Here is a 12,963-nt window from a genome sequence, read left to right as displayed (position 1 = left end):
CTGGCATAGAAATTTTTGACAAGCAGGATCAGAAGGTTGCAATAGCTTTTACAGCATACTGACAAAGGTTTACGGAGCGTGTGGTAGCAGAGTGAGGTGCTTGCTGTTGAGATGACTTGGGATCAATTGCTGGAAAAACAAGGTCAAGAGCGGTTGCCTCCATGTGCACGAAAAGCAATTCCTAGATGATGGCTAAAATCGGCTGGCAGGATTTGGGGGGTTAGATTCGACCTGAACCTGTTGTCATGGAGATGAGGCGGCTATAAATTGGCCGAGTGAGCGTATTCAGAAGGGAGACTAACTATCAAAAGACTAAAGAAAGAGATTCCGAAAAAGTGAGTTACGTGGAAAGAGACAAGAAGGTTAAAACACGCCGCGGTACCCGGGCAGTGAGATAGTACCGCCTAGGGCTGGCTGAGTTTGTTTTCGTGTCATTTGTACACAAAGGGGAACAGAGCCCTCCTCACCGGAAGCAGAACCTCTGCCCTCTGGGGCATTACACATTCCTCCGCGCCGGAAGAGTGCGTTCCCCCTGAGCTCCGGCTGTTTTCCTCTCAGCGCTCTCTTCCCTAAAGGAACGCTCGTGGAACCTCCGGGGTCGGCCGCTTGAAGCCGTCGGACAGAGCAGAACTTTCGTAGACGAGGAGATTAGGAGCCATACCCGGCTGTCGGCAAAGGGAGGAAGAAGGAAGGCCCTACGACGAGGCGTCGCGTTGCTGCGGAGGGATTCTGTTTCTGTGGTGGCGGAGGGATTTGACAGTACGTTAACTTCCGGAAAAGTCCTGACCCAGAGAGGAAAAACCCCGAAGGAAACAATAACAAACGAGAAGAGGAAGCGATTGTGGGGTTCCTGTGTTGAGCAGTTCTTGTCCGAGAAGATGAGCTTTGGCGGCTGTCAGGAGACGTGAGAGGGTTCGGAGGGCTTCAGCCAGCCTTTCTCCACCTGTTCCCCGCCTCCTCCCCACCGGGGGGGCCCTCCGGGTATTGCCATGGCAGGCGTGGGGCCGGGGGGCTACGCGGCGGAGTTTGTGCCACCTCCCGAGTGCCCAGTCTTTGAGCCCAGCTGGGAGGAATTCACGGACCCGCTCAGCTTTATCGGCCGCATCCGGCCTCTGGCGGAAAAAACCGGCATCTGCAAAATCCGACCGCCCAAGGTACCAGAGTCCGAGGAGAGAGGGCAGGGAGAGTGCTTTAGCTTTACTTTTCGGGTCCTTCTGCCCTTTCATATTTACTCTCTTGTTTCTCAACAACTAGAAGCTAAGTTTCTCGATGTTCTTGCCTTGGTTTCTTTTGCAGGCTTTATGTGGTAGGTACGTCTGAACGCGAGAGTGGTGTCCCAGGGGCCTTTCCGCCTAGAACTTGGGAGCTGGTACTTCTCTTCTTGATTGTAGGCAGGGGTAACAAAAGCCTTTCGTTGGCCGAGATGGTGTTTAAAGTGTTAGGGCATGACACGTCCTACCCTCCTGCACTGTGCTCATTATGGTGCTTTAGTAAAAACTGCCCTTGCATTTACTTTTTTCTTTTTATCCAACTTCTATTAGTGCTTAATTTATTAAATATTTGCAGGCCTCGTCTCGAGGGTAAGGTTTCTTAAACGGTAATCTGAGATCTAGTTGTCCCCTAAGATGGTATTTCCAAACAAGAACCCTAGACTCCGTTGCTGCAATGAAAGAGGCTTCCCAGGGGAAAAGGAGAAGCATTTATTTTAGAATTTGGTGGCTTAAGAGGAATTAGTCAACAATAGAGGTGAAAGCAAACGTTGAATCTTTTGACATAAGGAACCAAGATTCAAAGATTTATGAATTGCAATTATTGCAAATTACTGTTCGCCTGTAGGTTTTTATAATCCTCCGTCTTTAAAGCAAGGAAAGCCAAGACTACGCCTTTGGGGGAATTAGTGCCCCAAGAGGTTGTGTGATTTGCTCAAGGTCAAAAGGGTTTTTTTCTTTACCCGTTAGACCAGCATTTTCCAAATGCTATTCTTGGTCCACTTGCACAAGGCTCAACCAGATGCTTGTTAAAATGCAGATCTCTAGGCCCCTTTTCAGACTAGAATAAATTTCTGGATGTGGCAGTTCTAGAATGTGCTTTTCCAGCACGTATTCTCAGATGATGCTTAATGCACATTAAAGTTTGTGAACTATTGCCTTCGGTGCTTCTTAAAGGGACTCCTTGCTTTGTGTTTTTGTCTACTAATCAGAATAAAAGGTGAAGTACTGTTTTCCGTGTTGCATTTTAAAAAGTGTCTCCTCTCACCACAGACAACCACAAGTGGTGGGCACCCTAGAGAATAAAAAGAGTTTAAGATAGGAGGGAGGAGCAGGAGCTAATTTAGCACCTACATAGTATTTCACTTAATATTCTTTGAAACCTTAGTGGGTAAATAACATCTCATTTTACAGATGAGACAGGTTTGAATAAGTTACATAACTTACCAAATGTATGATCTTGGGTGAGTGGCAAGGTAGATTTTGAACCTAGATCAGTCTGTTTGATTCTAAAACCCAGACACGCTGCTAAACCTGTTTGTGCTTAATGAATTTGGTTAAGATTTATAAACTGTTAATCACAGGCAAAAGATTAAAAACTGATTGCTATGATAATTGGTGGTATATGCATTGCCATCTTCCTAAAGCTTCATTTAACTGTTTAGCTATCAAAATTACTTAATACTGGCAAAACTTGAAGACTGAAGTTTTTCCTAAACCATGTTTTTATCTCCTGTCTTGCCTTTATGAATTAGAAATTGTACTAGCGTACCTTCAGGTAAAAAAAGTGTGTGTGTATGTGTATGTATGTATATGTATGCTTGTGTGTGTGTGTGTATATATATATATATATGCCTTTTATTACTAAAAGATTGAAATAATATAGCTTTTCTTTGTATGTTATATTATTATTAAAAATAAATCTTGTTCATAAGCAGAATTTAATTTCAATATTGGTGAAGTTCTTTAGTTTCCAAGATAAGAAAAATTTTTTTGACTACTTCTCACATTTTTAGGTAGATTTACTCTTATTTAGGCCAAATCAAAATATGTTTTCTAGAACCCTACTTGAATTGTGCTATCTCATTTCAGTTATACCACGGCTCCAATCTGGAAATTGCCCTTGTTCTGTGGATTTGCTTACTTTTTTTTTTTTTTTTTAATATTTGGATGCTGAGAAACCAGGCTTTGAACAAAACATTTATGTAACATAGACTATGAAGTGCTGTGTCACATTACACATGAACAAAAAAAGATTATATATGTATTATATAAGTACTTCAAAAATTATATAAGTACTTGAAAAAATTACTTTTTAATTCTCAGTTTTACCCTTTATAGTTTCTTTCAGATTCTGTTTTGTTTTTAATTTGGTAAACTTAGATGTTTATTAGACACCATTGTGATACGTGAGTTCACTGCATTCCACTTGAGTAATTGGGGAAAACATAATTGTGGCTTATAAATAATGGGACTGGTGCAATTTGAGGATGATTTATAGGTAAAATAATTTTAATAATGGAATATGAGAGATGAATGATTGGAGATAAGTAATACTGAAAATATCATCTGAAAAATACTACTTTTTCTGTTTCTACAATGAAAAATACTTAAAGTTGACTTGTTTTCATTATGATTTATGGCTATTCATCCCCTTAAACTAAGGGAGTGAATAATGCATTCTTTGCTTATACATCAGTATGTTTAAAAAATAAATATATGTATATATTTCTATTTAGGATTGGCAACCTCCATTTGCATGTGAAGTAAAAAGTTTTCGTTTCACTCCCAGAGTCCAGCGCCTGAATGAACTTGAGGTGAGTGTTAGATAAGGATTTCTTCCTCCTGATTCATTCTTTTTTTTTAGATTTTATTTTTTTATTTATTTGACAGAGAGAGATCACAAGTAGTCAGAGAGGCAGGCAGAGAGAGAGGGGAAGCAGGCTCCCTGCTGAGGGAGAGCCCATGCGGCACTTGATCCCAGGACCCTGAGATCATGACCCCAGCTGAAGGCAGAGGCTTAACCCACTGAGCCACTCAGGTGCCCTCCTCCTGATTCATTCTTAATATTGGGCTCTAGCAGAGAACTTGGAGCAACTCATGTACCAGGCTTAGAATTAATGTTAGTTGGTATATGTGCTGCCGAAGCGAGCACAGAATTAATGTTAGTTGGGATTGAATGGAAGGAGGTTTCTTCTTTTCCCTTTTCATTTTTTTTCTCCTCTCCCTTCTTCCCTCCCTCCTTTCCTTCCTTCCTTATTAAATAGGATCCACTTCTGGGATGGAGCCCTACATGGGGCTTGAACCCACAACCTTGAGATCAAGACCTGGGCTGAGATCAAATTGTAAAAAGTAGTTGTTAACAGTTTTTTTTCACTTAACTGGGACTATGGAAAACACTCTCTAGCTATGTGTTTCATAGTGGTAATATCGATTGCTTACCTGCAGAGACCTGGAATTCTTTTTTTCTTTTAAATTTTGAGATCCTGAAATTCTAACTTCTACTTCTTTAGCACTTACTATTCTACTAAAATTTTATGTTAATGTCAGAAGTTTCTCTCTTGGGGTCTTGGAAGAGTATATTTTAATATTTTATGAAAGGTTTTCAAAGGTTATTTTTAGCTTTAACAGAACTTTTCCAAGAATGTTAATCTGATTTATTAACATGTCTCTTTAGGTATTACCGGTCTCTTTTAAATTTTCTAGATTGAAGTCTATTTAAATATTGCTGTTATACCTCTGCTGGGTTGTTGAAAGATATTTCAGTGTAGTAGAAAAGTGTTTCAGAGTACAAAAGAGAAATCTTAACTAGCTGAGGCTTAATATGTCATGGTGAAGTTTTTTTTTCCTCTTGATGTTTCTGAGACATTTATTTTCTGGGATTTTAATCCTTTTTTCCCCTTAGTCTCTTGTAATTAGATACATGAAGGATTTTAATATCAGTAGGGTGGAGAATTGGTGTATCTGAGGTAGGCATATTTTCTATGGATGAGATGATAGAATGTTTAGAAACAGAATAATCCAATTTACTACATTTTCTGGTTAGCTAAAAGTTAAGCCAACTATTACAAAAAATTGCTTTGGTTTATAAAATATAAGAACATTTCTAATATCTTAGAGTGATTTTTGGCCTTAGTGAATAAAGTTTCTTAGAAGTATTTTGTTTCTTGGTTGGACTAAGCAATAATGAGGTCTTTGGATTTCTTTAAAAAGTGAGTACCTTTGATAAGTAAAGCTGATTTATTTTCAATCATAATTTAATTTCTATTTCTGGTTTCTGTTTTCTAAAAATCTTAGGCAATGACCAGAGTGAGACTGGACTTCTTGGATCAATTAGCAAAATTTTGGGAACTCCAAGGATCTACTTTGAAGATTCCAGTGGTGGAGAGAAAAATCCTGGATCTGTATGCTTTGAGCAAGGTGAGGCTTGTACTTGGTTTAGAAATTGGAGCAGGAAAAAAAAAAAAAAGAAAGAAATTGGAGCAGAGGCTAATGAATCTATGAAATTAGGAATTTCTAATAAACTTGATGGAAAACATTCCTTCCTGGGCAGGATTTGTGTGTTTGACTATGAAATGTAAATGAAAAATTTTGAAGTTATCTTTAAAATTATTTTATAATTTATAGTAAGATTTAACATATTTAGGGACTCCTGGGTGGCACAGTGGGTAAAGCTATTGCCTTCGACTCAGGTCACGATCCCGGGGTCCTGGATTGAGTTCCACATAGTAGGGAACCTGCTTCTCCCTCTGCCTGCTGCTCCTCCTGCTTGTGCTCGCTCGCTCTTTTCTCTCTGACAAATAAATAAAAATCTTAAAAAAAAAAAAAAAAGATTTAACATATTTAATGGCAAATTAGTAGGCTCTGTGATAATCAATATGCAAGAGAAATGATGCCAATCTGTTAATATTATCTTGTGTTGAGTGTATAATGTTTTTTGTTGACCTTGTCATCTTTTTTGTTTCTTAATTGAAAATTTGTTACATTAAAAGAAATTCATATCATTATTCTCATGTGTGATATGAATCCATTGTATTAATAGCTATAAGTAGTGTTAAGGGGTAACTGAAGCCAGCATTATCCAGAATGAGTAAGAGTTGAAAACTTAAGAGGGAAGAGTTTAGATTAATTTTTGCCTAAACTTGTTAATTTTGTAATATCTTATTTCCTAATGTGAAAAGAACTAACTGATCTGCAGCAGCATTTAAATTACCTTGAAAAATGGGGCATCTGGGTGGCTCAGTGGATTGGGCCTCTGCCTTTGGCTCAGGTCATGATCTCGGGGTCCTGGGATTGAGCCCCGCAGCGGGCTCTCTGCTCACAAGGGAGCCTGCTTCCCCGCCCACCCCCCCGCCTCTCTGCCTACTTGTGATCTCTGTCAAATAAATAAAATCTTAAAAAAAAATTACCTTGGGGCGCCTGGGTGGCTCAGTGGGTTAAAGCCTCTGCCTTCAGCTCAGGTCATGATCCCAAGGTCCTGGGATTGAGCACCGCATCGGGCTCTCTGCTCTGCAGGAAGCCTGCTTCCTCCCCTCTCTCTCTCTCTCTCTGCCTGCCTCTCTGCCTACTTGTGATTTCTTTGTCTCTGTCAAATAAATAAAATCTTAAAAAAAAATTTTTTAAAAAATTACCTTAAAAACATGTTTTGTTGATCTAGTAATAAAAATATATGATCCTTCTGACTTGTGAGTGAACGTAACTTGATTATCTGAGGAACTTTGAAAATATCTTTCTTTGTGGTCTTTCATATCCTCTGATTGATACATTCTTTTGAAATAAAATTGTTACTCAAATTATAGAGTTAATTTTGGAGACTCATTTTCAAGGAAAAACAAGACAAACATATTTAAGCTATTTTTTGTGATACATTTTAAATTTAGTGTCAGGTCAGAATGCTGTGAAACAGTTTTTTTTAAAGATTTTATTTATTTATTTGACAGAGAGATACACAACAAGAGAGAGGGAACACAAGCAGGGGGAGTGGGAAAGGGAGAATCAGGCTTTCCGCCAAGCAGGGAGCCCAATGCGGGGCACGATCACAGAACCCTGGGATTATGACCTGAGCCGAAGGCAGACGCTTAACAACTGAGCCACCCAGGCTCCCCACTTTAAAAATTTTATATTAAATTTTATACTGAAACTTAAAAGATTTGACTGATAGCTGGTTATCATCTCTGGAGTTTGTGTTATAGACATGATTTTGAAACATGTTGCTTTCCACTACTTTATAATGGGAAACAAATTTTCAGTCATCAGTCTGAGTCCGTAAATTCTCATTTTGATGGTTTCCTTGTTGATTAAATTATAATTTTGTCTTACTATTTTTAATAATAAAAAGTGATACTTGGAATGTCTATAATTTAATAGAGTTTTAAAATTAGCAATTACTGTTTACAATCAGTGCAGCAAGGAACATTCATTCTAGCCCTTAAAAACTTTGTTGGTTGGGTGCCTGGGTGGCTCAGTTGGTTGAGCGGCTGCCTTCGGCTCAGGTCATAATCCTAGGGTCCTGGGATCAGAATCCACATTGGGCTCCAAGCGTAGCCGAGAGCCTGGTTCTTCCTCTCCCTCTGCCTGCTGCTCTGCCTACTTGTGCATGCTCGCTCACTCTCTCTTTCTGTCAAATAAATAAAATCTTAAAAACATCAACAACTTTTTTGGTCAGTGTAATACTTTGTAAAATATCAGGCTTAAACATAAAAACTAACATTCTTTCTCTCCACTCCCATTCCCAGTCCTCAGAACTAAATACTTTCAATTCTTTTAGCTGTTTCTGACTTAGATCTTTGTATTTCCAAGTAATGTACTCATGCTCTTCACTTTTCAGTTTTAAATATTATACACTGATTTTCTACTGTTTGAGATGGAGAGGGGGTGTAAGAAACCTAAATCCTTACTTACTGCCTCTGTTCTATTCTAGTGTAGTTAGATCAATTTTTTTTTTTTAAAACCCCCAAATCAAGAGTTGCATGCTCCATGAACTGAGCCAGCCAGGTGTCCCATATTAGTTTTTTATTATTTTTTTATTTTTTATTATTTTTATTTTTTTAAAAGGTTTTATTTATTTATCAGAGAGAGAGAGGGGGAGAGAGTGAGCACAGGCAGACAGAATGGCAGGCAGAGGCAGAGGGAGAAGCAGGCTCCCCGCCGAGCAAGGAGCCCGATGTGGGACTCGATCCCAGGACGCCGGGATCATGACCCGAGCCGAAGGCAGCTGCTCAACCAACTGAGCCACCCAGGCGCTCCTAGTTTTTTATTAATCAAAATTTATTAGTTTGCCTATAAATACAAATATTATTTGTACCTGAGCCTTATAGTATGCTATGATTGTTTTCCTTATACCAATTTTTATTTTCCTTGGAGTTAATAATCACCCTCCCTGTGGTCATTTTGTAAGTTTTCTTTGTAACCATCAAAAATTTATTTTCAGATTTTCCAGCAGCAGTATAAATCTTTCCACATGATTTACCTGTCAGGTGATCTATCAGTTCCATTTTCTTCTTGGGGCCATTCCTTTGGAGCTCTTTTTTCCTGCTCCGATCTGTTTTTTAAGGTCAGCTGTCAGCTTGTAACCTCCTTTTGCTGTATTATTCTGGGAATTCCCTTTCCCTCTCCCCTTATTTCAAGTCCATATTACTTGGTTTCCTCCTATTTTGGTTAAGCATTTCTTGTTAGTTTCATGAAGAAGAAGGTGAATGGAATATAAATTTTTGCTCATCTCAAAGTGTTCTATTCTTACACTTTAGTGTTTAGAAGTCTAAATTTTAAATTGTTTTTCTTTAATATTTTGAAAGCTTTACTCAATCTTTCCGCCTTTAGTGTTGCTATTGAGAAGAATGATGGTAAATTAATTCTTGTTCCTTCCTATGTGGTTTTCTTTTTCTTGAAGATGCAGAATCTAATCTTTATTCCCAGTGCCTTGAGATTTCACAGTGGTATATGCATTAGTATGTGTTTTTCATTTGTACATACATGTTTAGTTATTGTTTTGCTTTTTATCACATTTTTAAACAGTTCACAGGTGGACATCATGTTTTCCTTGATGTTTCATCTTTGTTCATCTGTCATCTTTAAAATGAAAGTCTAGAACCTTCACTAATTTAAAGTCCAGCTGAACATTTCATAATGAACAAAGCTTAATAAAATTTACATTTTATTTTTTATTTTAGAAATTTTTTTATTAACATATACTGTATTATTTGGCCCAGGGGTACACGTCTGTGAATCATTAGGCTTACACACTTCACAGCACTCACCATAGCACATACCCTCCCCAGTGTCCATAACCCAACCACCCTCTCCCTACCACCCCCCAGCAACCCTCAGTTTGGTTTGTGAGATTAAGAGTCTCTTACGGTTGTCTCCCTCCCGAGCCCATCTTGTTTCATTTTTTTCCTTCCCTATCCCCCAAATCCCCGATATTGCCTCTCAAATTCCTCATATCAGGGAGATCATATGATAATTGTCTCTCTATGACTTATTTCGCTCAGCATGATATCCTCTAGTTCCATCCACGTCGTTGCAAAAGGCCAAGATTTCATTTCTTTTGATGGCTATGTAGTATTCCATTGTATATATATACCACATCTTCTTTATCCATTTATCTGTTGATGGACATCTAGGTTCTTTCCATAGTTTGGCTATTGTGGACATTGCTGCTATAAACATTTGGTGCAGGTGCACCTTCGGATCACTACACTTGTATCTTTAGGGTAAATACCCAGTAGTGCAACTGCTGGGTTATAGGGTAGCTCTATTTTCAACTTTTTATTTATTTATTTGACAGAGAGAGATCACAAGTAGACAGAGAGGCAGGCAGAGAAAGAGAGAGAGAGAGAGGGAAGCAGTCTCCTCGCTGAGCAGAGAGCCCGATGCGGGACTCGATGCCAGGACCCTGAGATCATGACCTGAGCCAAATGCAGCGGCTTAACCCACTGAGCCACCCAGGCGCCCCTATTTTCAACTTTTCTGAGGAACCTCCATGCTGTTTTCCAGAGAAGCTGCACCAGCTTGCATTCCCACCAGCAATGTAGGAGGGTTCCCCTTTCTCCGCATCCTCACCAGCATCTGTCATTTCCTGACTTGTTAATGTTAGTCATTCTGACTGGTGTGAGGTGGTATCTCATTGTGGTGATTTGTATTTCCCTGATGCCAAGTGATGTGGAGCACTTTTTCATGTGTCTGTTGGCCATCTGGATGTCTTCTTGCAGAAATGTCTATTCATGTCCTCTGCCCATTTCTTCATTGGATTATTTGTTCTTTGGGTGTTGAGTTTGATAAGTTCTTTATAGATTTTGGATATTAGCCCTTTATCTGATAATGTCGTTTGCAAAAATCTTCTCCCATTCTGTCGGTTGTCTTTTGGTTTTGTCGACTGTTTCCTTTGCTGTGCAAAAGCTTTTGATCTTGATGAAGTCCCAGTAGTTCATTTTTGCCCTTGCTTCCCTTGCCTTTGGCGATGTTTCTAGGAAGAAGTTGCTGCAGTTGAGGTGGAAGAGGTTGCTGCCTGTGTTGTCCTCAAGGATTTTGATGCATTCCTTTCTCACATTGAGGTCTTTAATCCATTTGGAATCTATTTTTGTGTGTGGTGTAAGGAAATGGTCCAGTTTCATTTTTCTGCATGTGGCTGTCCAATTTACCCAACACCATTTGTTGAAGAGACTGTCTTTTTTCCATTGGACATTCTTTCCTGCTTTGTTGAAGATTAGTTGACCATAGAGTTGAGGGTCTATTTCTGGGCTCTCTATTCTGTTCCATTGATCTATGTGTCTGTTTTTGTGCCAGTACCATACTGTCTTGATGATGATAGCTTTGTAATAGAGCTTAAGTCTGGAATTGTGATGCCACCAACTTTGGCTTTCTTTTTCAACATTCCTCTGGCTATTCGAGGTCTTTTCTGGTTCCATATAAATTTTAGGATTGTTTGTTCCATTTCTTTGAAAAAAAATTGGTGGTATTTTGATAGGGATTGCATTAAATGTGTAGATTGCTTTAGGTAGCGTAGACATTTCCAATCCATGAGCATGGAACTTTTTTCCATTTCTTTGTGTCCTCCTCAATTTTTTCATGAGTACTGTATAGTTTTCTTAGTACAGATTTTTTGCCTCTTTGGTTAAGTTTATTCCTAGGTATCTTATGGTTTTGGGTGCTATTGTAAATGGGATTGACTCCTTAATTTCTCTTTCTTCTATCTTGCTGTTGGTGTAAAGAAATGCAACTGATTTCTGTGCATTGATTTTATATTCTGGTGCTTTACTGAATTCCTGTACAAGTTCTAGCAGATTTGGAGTGGTATCTTTTGGGTTTTCCACAAGAAGTATCACATCATCTGCAAAGAGTCATAGTTTGACTTCTTCTTTGCCAATTTGGATGCCTTTAATTTCTTTTTGTTGTCTGATTGCTGAGGCTAGGACTTCTATTACTATGTTGAATAGCAGTGGTGATAATGGACATCCCTCCTGTGTTCCTGACCTTAGCGAAAAGCTCTCAGTTCTTCTCCATTTAGAATGATATTCTCTGTGGGTTTTTCATAGATGGTTTTGATGATATTGAGGAATGTACCCTCTATCCCTACCCTGTGAAGAGTTTTGATCAAGAAAGGATGCTGTACTTTGTCAAATGCTTTTTCAGCATCTATTGGGAGTATCATATGGTTCCTGTTCTTTCTTTTATTAATATATTGTATCACATTGATTTGTGGATGTTGAACCAACCTTGCAGCCCTGGAATAAATCCTACTTGGTCGTGGTGAATAATCCATTTAATGTACTGTTGGATTCTATTGGCTAGTATTTTGGTGAGAATTTTTGCATCGGTGTTCATCAAGGATATTGGTCTGTAACTCTCTTTTTTGATGGGGTCTTTGTCTGGTTTTGGGATCAAGTACGTTTTATTTTTGTCAAAGTGTTTATGAAGTTTATTATAAGTAGGTTCATCATAAGGGAATTTGTGAATCATTCCAGTCACTGATCCTAAGACTTCAGTCTTTTTGCTGTCTTTCTCAGTGTCACAACTGCAGGAAACCTCTCCAGGCAAAAGCAAAATTGTGGTAGCCCTCGATCTCAGATCCAGTTTTAACTCCATGTAATGTGCCATGTTGTCTTCCTCCATATATACGCAAACTATTGCTTTCCTCATAGCTTTCCTGTACCCTTCTCTATGAAGTCACTTCTGAGGAGAGAATGTCCACTATCTCATTTAATACTTTGATTGCACTTGATAACTTTTATTCTTCTTCTTCTTTTTTTTTTTTTTTAACTTGGTATAGGCACTCAGGCATGTATGTTTAATTCCTTTTTTTTTTTTAACAGTAACATATAATGTATTATTTGTTCAAGGGTGCAAGACTGTGATTCATCAGTCTTACACGACACCCGGTGCTCACCACAGCACATACTCTCCCCAATGTCCTTCACCCAGCCACCCTATCCGCCCCCCACTCCTTTCCCCACTTGTTAAGTTTTCTTCTCTGAACTCATGTCTTTGAGGTCTTACAACTTTTCTTGTATTTTTTGTATTTTTTTTTTTTTAAAGATATTATTTATTTCAATCTCAAGTAGGTGGAGAGGCAGGCAGAGTGAGAGAGAGAGGAGGAGGAAGCAGGCTCCCCACTGAGCAGAGAGCCTGATGTGGGGCTTGATCCCAGGACCCTGAGATCATGACCTGAGCCAAAGGCAGAGGTTTAACCCACTGAGCCATCCAGGTGCCCCTTTTTTGTATTCTTTGATAATTATATCTCCCACTTATCTTTTCTCACTTTCTGAACTTTTATTAGTTAAATGTTAGACTGATAACTTGATTCTAGACTATTAGAGTATTTGACTGATCCTAAGTTTGCTTACCTGTTTCTATTAGGCTAGAGTCCCTTCTTTTTTTTTTTTTTGAATTATTATTGTTTTTTAAAAAAATATTTTATTTATTTATTTGACAGAGATCACAAATAGAGAGGCAGGCAGAGAGAGAGAGGGAAGCAGGC

At 38.7% G+C, this 12,963-nt stretch overlaps 1 protein-coding gene across 1 annotated transcript in view; it reads left to right on the top strand.

Moving 5' to 3' along the window:
• The first annotated feature begins 517 nt into the window (after positions 1-517).
• KDM5A (lysine demethylase 5A) overlaps positions 518-12,963 on the top strand; it is a 99,065-nt gene continuing 86,619 nt past the window's right edge. The window contains exons 1-3 of the mRNA XM_044226992.1: positions 518-1,154; positions 3,728-3,805; positions 5,286-5,408. Of these exons, the coding sequence (XP_044082927.1) occupies positions 990-1,154; positions 3,728-3,805; positions 5,286-5,408 (366 nt within the window). The 5' untranslated portion in view covers positions 518-989. The remainder of the gene's footprint in view (positions 1,155-3,727; positions 3,806-5,285; positions 5,409-12,963) is intronic.

The sequence above is a fragment of the Neovison vison genome, chromosome 12 (genome assembly GCF_020171115.1).
Source record: "Neovison vison isolate M4711 chromosome 12, ASM_NN_V1, whole genome shotgun sequence".
NCBI lineage: Eukaryota > Metazoa > Chordata > Mammalia > Carnivora > Mustelidae > Neogale > Neogale vison.
This window is presented reverse-complemented; position numbering and strand designations above follow the sequence as displayed.